The sequence below is a fragment of the Rattus norvegicus genome, chromosome 17 (assembly GCF_021556685.1).
Source record: "Rattus norvegicus strain SHRSP/BbbUtx chromosome 17, alternate assembly SHRSP_T2T, whole genome shotgun sequence".
NCBI classification, from domain to species: domain Eukaryota; kingdom Metazoa; phylum Chordata; class Mammalia; order Rodentia; family Muridae; genus Rattus; species Rattus norvegicus.
In genome coordinates, this window is record NC_141550.1 from 68220078 (window position 1) to 68235484 (window position 15407).

The following is a 15407-nucleotide window of genomic DNA, read 5'->3' on the forward strand; positions in this document are numbered from 1 at the left end:
AGTTCTGTGCACCTACTTCTCCCTGTCACAGTCTGTGTTGTAACTTGTTGTTTGTCCCTTAGAAGTAGCTTGGGTGCAATTGTCACACATCCCCATCCCCCCTGTTTTTTAAATTGTCAGTGGAAGCATATTTTTGTGTTTTTCTGCCATTATAAGCAGTCTACATCTTTATAGATGTGTTCCTACAAATAAATCTGTATTTTAGGATAGAAGTTCCTAAAAGTTGTTTTCTTTACCACTTTTTTCCTTGCCTGCTTTGTAAATATGTACACAGTGTGCATTCCTGGTGTCTGTGGGGGTCCAGAGACAGCATCAGATCCCCTGAAGTCATAGTTAGCGGTGAGCCAATTGAGTCCTGAGTCCTGTGAACTGAACTAGGTCCTCCACAGGAACAACCTGCAGATTTTCTTAACTGCTGAACTGTCTCTCCAGCCCCTCTTTATTTTATTGTTGTTTTTAAACACCTCAAAAACCTGCACATTTTCATTACATTAGCATTAGTGCTCTTTCGTAGTTATTAGATTGTGGGTTCTAGAGAACTGACAACATTATTTCTAAAATACTTTAGTGTCATTTTTCTCTGTATTTTCGTATTTTTGTTTCTGTTTGCTTTCATTTTTCTTCTGAATAGAGTTTTATGTGTGCTCAATTTAGTTTTTCCTGAGGGAGGTGTGGTTTACTACTTGTTTCATGGGGTGGTCATTGTTCTCAACTAATTAATGAATTTAATTCTGTTGAATTGTAAACATACTTAGGTTTATGTCTGTTTCTCATTCTACTGTTTTCCTGTATGTTTTTCTTATATGTTTCATGATAATTTTTTAAAAAGATTTATTTATCTATTATATATAAGTATACCGTAGCTGTCTTCAGATACACCAGAAGAGGGCATCGGATCTCCTTACAGATGGTTGTGAGCCACCATGTGGTTGCTGGGAATTGAACTCATGACCTCTGGAAGGGCAGTTGGGTCCTCTTAACCGCTGAGCCATCTCTCCAGCCCTTACGATAATTTTTGTTTTTGTTTTTTTTCCAAATGAACTATAGAATCAATTTTGGTGGTTGTCTGGTCTCTTTTACCTACTCTGGCCCCAAACCTCACTCCCCAGAATGCACTTTCTTTTAATTGGTGTGGGTTGTTTTGTGTTTCCCTTGTAGACTGTCTTTTTGTGTGTGTGTTTGGTTCCTTTAAGTTTCTTTCATACTTGGGAAGGCATTTCACATACTTTAAACAATGTCTTCTTAGGAGAGACCCCCTTTCATCCCAGAAGGAGTGGTAGCTCGTCGGAAGAGAATGGAGATCGCAGAACCCAAGAAGAAGAGGGTCGGTTACTGGACCTCTTTGTCTGAGTTTCTTATGAACAGGGACAGAGGGCCTGCCTGTGCACCAGAAAAAGTGATGCTGGGTGGTGGTCTTAGCCATGTGAAGCCTCCTTGGTGCAGGAAATGCAAATTGAGTGTGCCCAGGGTTTGGCCCTGTAAGATTCAGGGACACAGTGGTGAATCCTTAGCATATGCTTGACTGGAGCTTTTCAGTTGATGTCATAGTTCAGTGAACAAAGTCCATGAGACACGTAGTCCTCAGGTGGGCAAAACAGCCCTCCTGATAGACATAGATGTGCAAAAGGTCAGAGGCTGCTTCATCGGGAAGGAGGCTGCAAAGCATCTGGGGACATAAAGCTAAGACAAACTTTTGGGGCTTTCTTTTCAGGAACGAGATCCTGAAAATGGGAGATGATTATATTTTGGATCTTCAGAGTAAGTAAGGTGTTTTGGAATGTCAGTTGTATGAAAAGTGTTTCAGAAAAGAAAGGAACTCAGTGAGTGAAAGTCTTCCAGAGAGTTTATTGGTTTATAAACTTTTACTTATTTTCTTTTTTTTAAAAAATATTTATTTATTATATATGAGTCCACTTAAGATGTCCTCACACACACACAGAAGAGGTCATCAGATCCCATTACAGATGGCTGTGAGCTACCATGTGGTTGCTGGGAATTGAACTCAGGACTTCTGTAAGAGTAGTCAGTTCTCTTAACCACCAAGCCATCCCTCGAGCCCCCAAGATTTTACTTTTTTGAAGATTAGAACTTGCAGACTTACAGAGATGTGTATAAATAATGTCCTGTTGTTTCAGATGAAAGGATTCTTTTTTTGTAGTATTTGGAAGTCGGACACACGGGTCAGTATTCTTGTTAGTAGTAAGTTAAGGGTGTTGAACACAGCTGTTTTGTTAGGCTGTAAAGTGGTTTTACTTATAAAGGGATTATCCAGAGTAGTCATCTTGATGACACAGTACTTGAAGATTTGAGAAACTACCATAAACATAACTCCTTTTTCCTTTCAATATTAGAATACTGGGACTTAATGAATTCATCTGAGAAGTATGATAAGATACCAGAGATTTGGGAAGGCCACAATGTTGCTGATTATATCGATCCTGCTATCATGAAGGTCTGCAATGCTTTTTGAATTACTTGCCCCACTTTGACATTTAGAAGAACTTCACCAACTTTTACTCCTTCCTTGTTCTCCTTTTGTTAAATGCCCTCAGAGATCCTTTCACCCTGTTTTTGCTCTCTTGGAGACATCACTTCTCAATTCAAAGGACATTAATTATTCTTTTTCTGTGTGGTCCTGGTGGCGCCCAGCCTTCCCTACCGAGCTGCAGTGGCCCCATCATTTTGCTTGTGTTGATGTCCAGTGTGGAGATCCATCCTGTCCCTGGCTCCGTCCTCTCTCTGGAACATCTTCTGAGTCTTCTCAGACATCCTCCTGCAGTCTTTTGCCAGTTTAGCAAGTGACAGCAAATTAACAAGAAAATTCAGTCCATGGGGTGTGAGCTCTGATTTCCAGATTTCTCTGTCTCACTGACCTTTTTATGTTTGGTTCCTTCTAATCTGGAAGGGGGGATTAACCTCAGTGCCTTTCTTAGACACATTCCCACAGAGAGCTGGCCCACCGCCGACCTCTCTCCTGCCGGGCACCTATCCCTTGCTTGCTTTTTCATAGCGCGTCAATGTTTACACGATTATCTTCTCATTTATCTATATTTCTGTGTGCGTGCGTGTGAGTGTGCATGTTTGTGTTCGTGTGCATGTGCGTGTTTGTGTGCGTTGCTGGGGCGTGAACCCAGGATCTTGTGCTTGTGAGCTTTGTCACCTCGCTGCATCCCCAACCTCTGTGCATTTAAAGTTTCACTTTGTCACCAGTGCAGTTGTGCTTAGTATGGTATTTGAGAGGATGAATGGGGGTTTGTACAGATTTATTTTGTGTATCTGCAGTGGACACTAGGGAATGAGGGAAGGGGTCCCTATGTTTTTTATCTTTAAAGATGAAATGCAATTGGCAGAAAACAGTGCATACGTTGGTCATGCTGTCTCTTTGGCCTTCGTAAATCCTCTTTTCCATGAGATTAACTGTACACGTGGGCCCCGGTTGTGACGAGACCACACAGCGTTCTCATACCTTCAGGTATCTGAGGACACATGATTCCTGTAAATATGTCGCTGCACTTACCTCCCTGCAGGGTTTCCTTGTTAACTTCATGATTCTTTTTAAAGAAATTAGAAGAGTTGGAAAAGGAAGAAGAGCTCAGAACAGCTGCTGGGGAGTATGACAGCGAGTCTGAGAGTGAAGACGAGGAAATGGTGGAAATCCGACAGCTGGCAAAACAAATTAGAGAGAAGAAGAAGTTGAAAATTCTACAGTCCAAAGAAAAGAACACACAGGGACCCCGGATGCCCCGGACTGCTAAGAAGGTTAGTGTGGAGCCCCGCAGAGCCAAGTCCAGGCTTGCATGCTGGATCCTGTGTAATCCGCCATGAGAGCCCGGCTTCGCTGCCTGGGATGTCAGGTGCGGCACACCCCGGCGTTCGCAGGGTCCTGCTCTGGGCTGCAGCTTCTCTCCATGCATTGCAGCTCCAGGTGCATCCCTGCTGCAGACTGAGTCATTGCTGCCATGATGTGAGTTAAACCGAAACCTGATGACGGCTGAGGATGTTAGGTAGTTGTTAAAGAGGGTCTCAGGTAGTCCGGGCTTGAACCTGCAGCCAAGGAGTTCCTTCCCGACTCCTGCTCCACAGGTGCCAGGAGTACAGCCGTGTGCCACTGTGCATTTTCGTGACCTAGTTTTCTATTGATTGAGACTCCTAAATCCACAAGGCAGCTCGCCAGCCCCTGATGTTGCTGAGCATAGGAGCATCGCTCTCCAGGTGTGAATGGACCCTGAGCACCACTTGGCTTTGTGTCGGGATGTCATTGTCTTTACTTCTGTTCTCCTTGGAACTACCTCTGTGTCCATAGCCTTCCTGAAAGCTGAGGTCAGGGAGTGAGTGGCAGGTTCCCAAAAGGGATAGATACTGGGCAGTTAAAGTATAATGGAGGTGGGGGGTTGGAGGTGGGGGGTTGGCGTTGTAGATTCCACAATGGACGCTCCTGGTTTGAAAATACTGTTTTCATGTGCTTGGGCGGCCACTAATATTCACAGACGTGTTGTTTCTCCTGGTGCTTAGTTGTCTGTGAGAAGAGAGTCTGGTTCCCGAGTCTGTCTTCCCTCAGCTGTAGTGCCTTCTCTAGCCCATGCAGCCATTCTCTCACCCCGAGAACATAGCAGTCTTGCCATGACTTCTGTGTAGCAAATGCACTGTTTGTTTTTGTGGGGTTTAGCTGAACTGTCCAGAAACTGAAGTTATCCCAACTGGCAACAAGCATTGACAGTAGGTAATAGTCACTGTACAGCTATACTCTGAAGACCCAGAGCAGGAACAAACTCAGTCTCTCCTGCTGTATGATGACACGTGGATCCTTTATTTGACTCCGGCTGGGTGGGAGAAATCTCCACCATCAAGCCATCAATCAGTCCTGCACCGACTCTGCTGGGTATCCCTCAGTTAATTCACATCTCACACTGTCTCCCTGCCTGAAGGGAGCATCAAGACCGTGAGGCTGAGAGTTTCCTTGCACCAGGCTAGCCCCACTTGCAGGTTATGGGGCAGGGCCTCTAGAGCTCAACTCTCTAATTACAGAGTGTGGTTCCCCTGATCCTGTCTTTGAGTTTGATTAATTTACTAGAGTACCTCACAATTGGGAAAACATTCCCTTTTGTTGATTACATTTGCCAGTTCATCGTAAAGTGTATTTTAAAATTTAAGAGATGAAGGCAGTGAAGTGCTGAATGAGGGCAATCTGAAGGGACCTTCAGTCCTGGGCCATGTGACCCCTCTTAGCACATGGCTGGGTGTTTCTCATTTTCCTGTATGCTAGGCATTTAGAGTCACTTCAAACTCTGTTCTTTTAGGTTTTTATTAAAGCTTTTTGCATAAACATACTTGGATCCTGGACTGTAAAAGTGTGATGGGCAAGCTTCTAAACTAATGCTAACAGACTATGTCTGTCCGCCCAGCCTCTTTAGGCCTTTCTGTGCTACATACCTGTGCGCCTCTGAAACAGGGTCTTGAGTTTGCTGCCACAGGGTAATCATAGGTGGCCTGCTCCCGTACAGAAAGGCGGGGGAAGGGGAAGGGACATTTTTTTCCCCTTCGGAGCTGGGGACCGAACCCAGGGCCTTGCGCTTGCTAGGCAAGCGCTCTACCGCTGAGCTAAATCCCCAACCTGGGAAGGTACCTTTTTAAGGTCTGTCGTCTGCCTTGGAGAAGAGATTATAATATTACATGTAATGGTGTAATACTATAGCCTGTCCTTCCATAGAGACGTAGTTGGTGCAGCTTTCTATTTCTTAGGAAGAAAATGGAGCATGTGTAAAGGGGGCAGAAGATGAGAGAAACCGAGAGACAGACAGACTGACTGACTGACTCTTGTGTATGGCCTGAAGTCCATAGTTAAAAAGACTCAACTTTACCCCAGGTAGCCTCTGGAACCAGGGACTAAAGGCCAGATGCTCTAGTCCTTTCTGTTCCAGTCCTGAGGAAAGGATGAGGGCTGCGGGCTGGCATCCAGTAACCGAGAGCAGAGCACGTGTCTGCCACTTCTCTGTCCAGCACAGCTTCACCTGTTTTTTTCCTCTCTCTCTTTCTCTCTCTTTCTCTCTCTCTCTCTCTCTCTCTCTCTCTCTCTCTCTCTCTCTCTCTCTCTCTCCCCTTTTCTTTTAAAATTAAATTTCAACAGACATCTTACTTAGAACAAGTTATCTTCCCTCCCTTCCCCACCTTCTCAGGTTCAACAGGCAGATTTAGAGAATGAGATGCGTAGTCTTGGCGTGGACATGGATGATAAAGACAATGTAAGTCTGGAGGGGCAGTGTGGTTTCAGATGATCCGTGCTTTTGTTGTTTTGAGACGTTCATTGTCTTGCTGTGTCGCCCAGCCAGCCTTCAATCTCAGTCTTTCCCTGCCTCTAGTTCTCCAGTGCTGGTGGCAGGCATGTGCTGCCAAACCCTTCCCACAGTCAGTTTGCTTAACGATGCGGGTACCTTCCGAGAAATCTGTCCTAGGTGATCTGCTAATGTAAATGTCATGGCATGCACATGATATACGTAATGTAGCTGATGCATATGCCTACTGCCTCAGCTGTTTGGAGTGGGAGGTTAAAACCTCAGCATACATCATGTGAACTGTGGACCAAAACCATTGCCATTACTGCTTGTGATTGATGTTATCCAGTAAAGAACATTAGTGCACAGGATGTGCAAGAGCTGTGGCCTAAGAGCACCATCTTACTCACCACCAGCATGGGTGCTGAGCTGGACATTTCTGAAGCCTTGTCAGGAGACACAGGAGAGCATAGCACTGCGTCTGACCCTTAACCCCTGGCTTCAGACCAGAGCCCGCGAGTAAGCTGCAGTAGGCCTTCCAGAGTCTTTCACTTGCGAGTGATATTGTCTTTAAGAGCTTGTCTGTTTTCTCTTCTTGTTGGACTAATTTCGATTGTTACCAAGAGCACTGTTTGTTTTCCAGGCCCACTATGCAGTCCAGGCCAGAAGATCTCGGAGTGTCACCAGGAAAAGAAAACGAGAAGAGTCTGTTCCTCCCTCTTCCATAGCCCGCAGTCGCAGTCGGAGTTGCTCTAAAACGCCACGTGATGTTTCTGGTCTTCGGGATGTCAAGGTTTGTTTCGTTGATCTGGGACAAAAGAAAATAAGAACCTTCAGGGGTGTTTATAGAACCTCCAGCAAGCACCAGCCATTACTTGAGGAGGGTTGTGATTAAGAGATTAGCTGTTCGTCCTATCTTCTACTTTGTAGCATCTTTGGAGAGGAACTTGGACCAGAAGCAGTTGGATCCCCTGGATAGGTGTTCTGGCAAACCATTCTGAACCCCTTGACATGGCAGATAGACAGACATGGCCTCATAAAGTATGGATAGTCTAGGCTTAGGTCCCAACTGTTTGCAAAATACTAGGAAGAGGCCCCATTTCCAGTGAGGAAGTAGGCTGGGAAAACTTGGTTCATTTTCCTCATTAGGGGAATTGTTATCTCTTCAAGGTGGTAGCTTGTCACTATGGTATAATTTGTAATGTCTTTTTCAAAGGTGCAATAGTTGCTTAAAATCTCACTGAAATTTCTTTTTGAGAAAAAACTTTTTTTTTTAGTATTTTGAAAATTCAAATATAAGAGAAAACCTATTTAAACTAGCAGGTTCTCTAATAGAAGGCTGAAGTTTTCATTTCAGATGTCATTTCTATCTGGAAGTCTAGGAAGTGAGTGTTGAGTTGAGGTAGTGTTTTACTATGACTCCTAAGCGGCCTGAGAGTCCAGACTGCTCCATGTTCACCCGGGAGTAAGATTACACTATTGGTCTATGGGTTTCAATACTGGCATTGACATAAGTCAGAAGGTTCAGACCCTGGAAGTCTGAACAGATGCTCTTATAGTCTACTAATGGTAGAAAGGTCCAAGGCTTCCTCACGTAGTCACTGAGCTCAGATGCTCTTGTAGTCTATTGACTGTAGAAAGGTCCAAGGCTTCCTCATGTAGTCACTGAGCTCAGATGCTCTTATAGTCTACTAACGGTAGAAAGGTCCAAGGCTTCCTCAGGTAGACACCGAGCTCAGATTCTCTTATAGTCTATAACTGTAGAAAGGTTCAAGGCTTCCTCACGTAGTCATTGAGCTCATGCAGATAGTTGGGTGGTCTGAGAACCCGGTGACTGAGACAACTGGGTCTTGATGGTTCCTTCTGACTTTGGTAAAATGGTTCCCAGGTAATTACAATGCAGGACAGAAATGTGGTTTTCATTGTTGTGTGTTCTCCTGTGTAGATGGTGAAGAAAGCCAAGACCATGATGAAGAAAGCCCAGAAGAAGATGAATCGCTTGGGGAAGAAGGGGGAAGCAGATAGGCATGTGTTTGATATGAAGCCCAAGCACCTACTCTCTGGGAAGAGGAAAGCTGGTAAAAAGGACAGGAGATAATGTCCTCTTCGGTCGGAGTAGTTTAACTAGACCCGTGATTATTTCTGAGTGTGTGATCTTGTGTTTTATAGAATTTGGGATCAACATCTGTTAACCAAAGAAACGATGGAAATGACTTTTAAATGCTTGTTGCTGTGCTGAAAACTGGTAAAGCCGAGTAAGCGTGTGGTGCCGTGGCCCTGCGCAGTCAGATGTTACCTGCAGAGCGCTCTGTACTGGATGACGCGCTTCTTTCACAGCCAAGGGACTCATTTTGCAGAAAAGATGTATTGGTGTAAGGAGGCTGCTTTGGTGGGGGAAAACTTTTGTAGTAGATCTTTTGACACCCAAAATACCTATTTTTGTTAAGAAAGTATTCCTGCTGGGAGGTCTTACATTTAGCGTGTATCAGAACTTAAACTACAGTCTTAAATTATTTTCTGCATCTGTAGTACAATGTATCATTGTAACTTCAAACATTTTATCCAAAGTAAACATCCAGCAAAAACATAGTTTTGATCATTTACATTTAGTTTGATTTAATTGCAAGTCTCTTGATAGCCAAAAGGAACGGGCAGGGAATAGGACTTTGCTTAGAGCAAAAATAGTTTTTTAAAGGGAATAAGTGCCTGGATATGTCTTCTTTCACTAACAACAGCTGGATTAAGATTGGTGTCCTAGAAAGTAAAGAAACATTGATGAGAGGGATCCCAGTGTGGCTGGAACTGCAGCCCTGTCCACAGATCAGAAGACAGCCTTCCCACTGTCAGCGCTTCCTGTCAGTGTGACCGCTTCTGACCTGTATCGGAAACCAGTGATGTATACATGTATTATATTCTCTATCCTAAATCATATGGACTCTTTGAGACTTTTTTAAAAAATAGTTTTATTTGTCTTGGATATGTCATGTATTTGCATTTCAAGTGTTATCCCCTGTCTCCCCTCTTCCATCCCCCTCCCCAGCTTCTATGAGGGTGCTCCCACTCCCACCCACCCACTCCAACCTCAACACCCGAGACTTCTTATATTGGCTTTAGTTGTCTGATGACATTTGATGTCTTGATCTATTTTTTTATGTGTAGATGATTAAAGTTTATAATCATTAGTATGACTAATACCTTGATTAAATCATAGAATTATTCATCTAACAGTAGAAGATCTAGACAAAGCTTTTTTTTTCCTTAATAGAACTTGTATTTACTTAAATTTCAGAGGCGTTAGTGAGAAAGGGTAGAAGGTGCTGTTCAAAACAAAACAATTAAGCAAATACAGGAGCAGAATGTTCGAGGTCTTGAGCTTCACTGTGTTAGGAATCTGTCCTCATTGCTGTTAGAAAGAACTGGCTGTGAATGCTGGTGTTTGGTAGGTAGGCACTGGGCTACCTCTCTGCCTACCATGCCCTTTAGCAGTGCTGGTTACTAATAGAAGAAGCTGGAATGTGGTGGGGATTCAGCCGCTCCTCCTCTAGAGAGACACTAAATAGTCTTTAAATGTTAGAGGACTCATTCTGATTGTAAGCATATACTACAAAGACTACAAAGACTAAAGACAGCACTGCAGTACTGTCATAAAGACAACCATGCAGATGGTTGGAACAGAGTAGAGTAATAGCAGAAATCATTATCCTAAACAATGGACCAGAACAAACAGTGGGCAAAGGACTGTTTCTCCAGCAGCCACTGTGGGAAATGTATGGTTAAAGTCAGGCTCTACCTTACACCACATTAGAACATACATGTTTAAAAGCCTAAGGAGGAGAAGGACCTGCAGAACTCCAAAGCTTTAAAGAAAAGGGTAAAACCATCAGAACAATTGACAATTTCTTGGCTATGGCACCAGAGTAAAGGAAAGGTGAAAGTACATAAGCAGGACGCCCTCGGGATTCTTGGTATCGGAGGAGACAGCCTGCGGGATGGGAGAGGAGGTCTGCAGGTGGCAGGAGTATGAGTAATCCATGGTTTGTAAAGCTCAACAGAGACCAACTCAATATTGCAAGGGTCTTGAATATGTATTTCTCCAACCGAGATAGTCAGGTGTCCAGATAGCCACAGGCAGACATCTTCAGGGATGCTTTCACCTAAACATTGGGGAAATAGGAATTAGCGTGAAACCACTGCTGCACACCCACCAAGCTGACCAGGTCAAACAACAGCCAAGAAGGGGGTAAGCATGGGAAACCCAGGTAATTCTTCCCTTGTAGTATGTCCCTCAGGTGCTTGGTAGAGTGCTTTGCTAACATGAAACATTCCTGGATAGACAGTCAACACACAGGTGGAAACCTTACCATGCCTTGCTCCTTATCCTGCTTGCTGCTAAGGTGATCCCTCCTTGTTTGAGAAAAATAACTGACTGTATTTTCAAAAGCTATCTCACTCATTTTTAATTTTTTTCTAAAGATATCAGTCATCTTGTTTGTAACAATGATAGTTTAATTTCATGTTTATTCTGTTCCTGGGGTTCAATACATAAAACGAAAAATGTTTATAACCAGAAAATGTTCACTGGATCAAAGTTTTCCCTAAATCTGTCTGTGAATTATCAATAAAAAAGTGATCTGAAGTTAGGGTCTATTTCCAACAAGGTAAAAGTTATTGTTCACAGTGGGGAGGGCGTGATGCCTATTCTTGGTTGTCAACCTGACTATGGGGATTAACTAAAACCCCAAAATGGCGAGCACAACTGTGAGGGATTTTTGCTTAATTTGAAGCTTAGATTCTTCCTGGGCATTCCAGCAGGAAAAATCTACTGAGTCTAAATGTTGCAGCACGACAGGAGAGATGGGAGAAAAGACATCCTGGGGTTTCGGTGTTAGAATTTGTTCCCTCCAAGTCAGCCTGTTGAACTCTGAATTCATTATAGGAATAATGACTCCTACTCAAGGAAGAATTAGGCAACATCCACTGGATGTTTTTAATTTTCAAGACAGTTGCCCAAGCTTGGTGTAGTGGCAAATGCCTTTAATCCAGCACCTGGGAGGCAGAAGTAGAGGGATCTCTGAGTGGAATGCTAGCCTGGTCTACAGTGAGTTCCAAGATAGCCAGAGCTTATAGTGAGACCCTGTCTTTGAAAAAAGAAAAGAAACATACCCAGTACTATGGGGAACAGGGAATTTTTTGATGACTGAATCTTCTAGCACAATTCTCATAGTAAAGATTATATGTTTCCATCATTATTGGTAAGTATATTCACAATGACATTTGACCAGGCAAATTTATTCGTTGATTTATACTGACGAACATTAAGCTGCTTGCTTTTTGGCCGTTATTTAACATGTAGAAGACAGGCTTAATGTTTTGTACTGGGGGTCAGCAGTGGCCTAGGTAAAAATTCAACAGGAAGTACTTGATTAAGCTCATCAGCTCCACAAAGAGTCCTTGTGAAATCTGTGAAGCCGGTGAAAACCAACAAAGCTCTTATGTAATCCTCACGCACCACATGCTGCCTACAGAGAGAGCCCTGATCAGGTGAGCCTATGTAACACAAGGGACGGTGGTGACACCACAGGGAGGTTTTAGGAGAAAAGAGATATTTTTCCATAGATGATACAGAAATATTCTGAGCTGGAGAGAAAGAGGAAGCAATTAAATGAAATGAAGAGCTTGAATTTTATTTAGTGCAAGCAATTAAAGGAAATTAGAACTCAAGGTTCTGTCATACATGCCAGTTTTACCCATGGGTTATTAAAGAACTTTGTTTTTGAGACATTTTATAATTTTATGCACACGAGGTTTTGCCTTGTTCTGTATGTATACCACATAGTTCATTCCAGGTACCCACAGAGGTCATAAGAGTGAACAGGAGCAAGTACTCTTAGCTGCTGTCATTTCCCACACCCAATCCCTGCTTCAACCATTACTTTTCTATACCCCTCAAAGTCCATATATCTTGTCAGGCTCCACAAATGGGGACACATCCTCTAAATAAGGCCACCAAGGCAACAGGAAGTCTTCTACCATGCTTCTGAACCATGGGGTGATCTTCTCTGCCCCACGGGCCTCCCTGTCCAGTAGCCCCTGCACATCCTCCTGGCTCATATAGCTGTAGCTTCTCACTTCCCTGGGATCTGGGTTCAGCGTAAGGTCCTTCCTTACCAACAGAAGATAGCCAATCTCATGGTCTCCCCAGACGGCATCTGACTGACACTTTTGGTATTTTCGGGTCATGAAGGTTATGTCCTTTATGGAAATCTGTTAAAGTTGTTACAGTATTAATAACAGAGAAAATGGGCATTAGATAGAAAACAGCTCATTTCTTTCCTCATTCCTTTCCAGAATGCCATACAAGCACTTAAGCTTCAAGCAGATGGTAGGCAAATCACAATGAGGAGAGCACCGAACTTGGGTTTCATTTCCTGGTCACTATGGCTTCCTTGTTCACTTACAGTGAAGACCATGTATACAGGACATAAGGCTAAACACAGTTATGTAGTGTAGGACATACAGTTACGGGAAAGATTTCTTTTAGAAAATGCAAATAAAAGCACTGGAGGGCTGGTGATGGTAGTACACGCCTTTAATCCCAGTACTAAGGCAAGGCAAGCAGATCATTGTGAGATCCAGGTTAGCCTAGTTTACAAAGCAAGAACCAGGACAGCCAGGCTTACCTACACACACAGACAGACACACACACTCACACACACACACACACACACAAGCACACACACATACACACACACACACACACACACACACACACACAAGCACACACACATACACCCTGTAAAAAAAGTTGGGCACTTCATAGGAATGCTGTTTCCTACGGGAGACAGAAGCCATGTTAGCCCAGCAGCCACTCCCTAAGTTACCATTTTATGGATGAAACTTGACAACACTGGCATGTGACCTTCTATGTATCAAACAGATCCCTGAGCACATGAAAAAGTTCATTGAGCCCCATGCTGAGTAAGTGTGTACCTGGTCCTGGGGGATGCCCAGTTCAGCCTGCAGACGTCTCAGGGCCGCCCTCCTCACTCCCACGGCATCCTCCTCTTCCAGCTCCTCAGGCACATATAAAGGGTGACTAGAACAGGAATCTGTAAAATGTCCTGGGGCAGCATACAGCATGCTGCTTTAGAGAGAACACTATTGAATAGGAGCAATTTCCTTCCTGGTCATAGTGTAGAGAGTGGGTTCACCTTGGACTTTTATCAGTATCAGCTCTTCTATATGCAAATAGTAGATTATAAAATCTCAAAACTTGATTCGAGTTGCAAAATGCTTATAATTTAATGTCCTTGTATCGAGTGCGAGTGGGACTGTCTTTCTGTCTCTCTCTCTCTCTCTCTCTCTCTCTCTCTCTCTCTCTCACACACACACACACACACACACACACACACACACGGGGTTGTGAGGGAAGAGTGCTCAGATGTGTTCTCTCACTAGTCATTCCTGTGAGGTTCCCAAACCCTAAGTTAGACTCAAGTGCTCCCTGGGGTTGAGCTGGGTGGCTCACCAGGAAAAGTGTACTTGGCATCTGCTCTCTGCTGAACCAAGAGCTGGTTTTGTGTGTTGAAGAGGACCACACTGAAGCCTCGGTGTAGCAGACCTGCAAAGTGACCATGTGCGAGTTAGGGTCATGCTGGAGTCAGCATGGAGTCTGCATATCCATCTCTTTCTCAGTCTCATGCAACTCAGGATGATGGCACCAGGAGTGGCTGGTGATTCTTGCTGGGATAGAACCTATGCCAGTCGACTGCATTTGGTGACTCACACAGTAAGTCTGCAAGTGAGTACTGCAGTTTTCCTCCACTTGTAAACAAAACCTAGAGAGCCAAGAAGTAAAGTAAGCCTTGCAAGGCAGGCTGAGCCCCACTGTGTGAATCTAAAGCTATAACTTGAAAGTATGTCCTAGCTGCTTTGGTCACACTGTGCAGGCATATGGATGACCGAGTGGCACACAGACTCACTGCTTATGCCTGGAAGTTGGGACACATGACGCACCGAGAGGGCTCACAGTGGGGTGTCTCCCACCACCCCCTTTTCCTGAGACACATATAGACCTCACAGGCCTGCCTATGGAGAAGAGGCTGGCCTTGAACTCAGAGAGATAACTTGTCTCTGCTTCTCTACTGGGACTAAAGATGTACAGCACCACCCCCAGCTTGTCTACAATTTCTGACTTTCCCAATCCCTTCGAGGCAGCAGTCACAGTCTGCATCACCCAGTGCACTGATGGAAGTGTTAGCCTTATCAAGTTAGCAGCAGCCGCAGCAGCACCCGCTGGACAGCTGCCTCCTGACCCTGCATGGCTCAGAGTGGCCCATGGCACCAGGCCTGCACATGGCACCCTCCTTTCCACTCACCCTTGTTGATGTTTTCCATCAGGTGGCAGTTCCTCTTGGTGTCGGCCCCAATGATCTGGTCCTGCTTGTCAATGACAATGAGGATCTCCTCCAGGCGTTTTATCTGGAGTTCATTCAGGTGGGTTTTGCTTGCCTGGAACATACCTGTGAACACCAACGGCCTCTTGTGTAAACAGAAAGCATAAGGGGAGAGAGGTGTGTGAGCCCCTCCAATGTCAGCGCCGGAAGCATGCGCAGATATGGAAGTGTAAGGAGAAGGATGAGGCTTTAGTGATCAGACAGTGAGCTACACGGGCAACTGAGAGTGCTCATGGTCTGAATTTTATTTCTCCATGATGATTAAATCGCTGTGTAGAGAGAGCAGTGTCCTCAAATGAAGCTAACTGTGGGCAAGGGACACTCCTGCACGAATGCCACCAAAGAACGTCTCTACTGTTAGCCATCATTGTCGCTGTCTGGGTCTTCCTTTAATATGTGATATTTTTATCTTTATTAACTTAAGTATTTCTTATTTACATTTTGATTATTATTCCCCTTCCCTGTTTCCAGAGCAACATGCCCCTATCCCCTCCCCCTCCCCTTCTATATGGGCTTCCCCTCCCCACCCTCCCCCCATTACCGCCCTCCCCCAAACAATCACATTCACTGTGGGTTCAGCCTTCGCAGGACCCAGGGCTTCCCCTTCCACTGGTGCTCTTACTAGGATATTCATTGCTACCTATGAGGTCAGAGTCCAGGGTCAGTCCATGCATAGTCCTTA

General features: G+C 44.4%; 1 protein-coding gene and 1 non-coding gene across 3 annotated transcripts; one reads left to right on the forward strand and one right to left on the reverse strand.

Annotated features, from left to right (window-relative positions):
- Positions 1-1248: 1248 nt before the first annotated feature.
- On the forward strand, positions 1249-9451 carry LOC103690178 (nucleolar GTP-binding protein 1-like). Of its 2 annotated transcripts, XR_015641318.1 has the most exons (6): positions 1249-1758; positions 2352-2452; positions 3562-3759; positions 6174-6239; positions 6913-7062; positions 8215-9451. It is a non-coding gene; the product is annotated as a nucleolar GTP-binding protein 1-like (transcript). The 2 variants fall into 2 exon arrangements; XR_015641319.1 differs by lacking the exon at positions 6174-6239.
- Positions 9452-12215: 2764 nt separating this feature from the next.
- LOC134482634 (isopentenyl-diphosphate delta-isomerase 2-like) lies at positions 12216-14789 on the reverse strand. The gene is made up of 4 exons (XM_087591962.1): positions 14648-14789; positions 13798-13890; positions 13260-13390; positions 12216-12533 (listed from the first exon to the last, which is right to left on the reverse strand). The coding sequence occupies exons 1-4, from the start codon at positions 14787-14789 to the stop codon at positions 12216-12218; spliced, it is 684 nt and encodes a 227-aa protein (XP_087448088.1).
- Between the last annotated feature and the right edge of the window lie 618 nt (positions 14790-15407).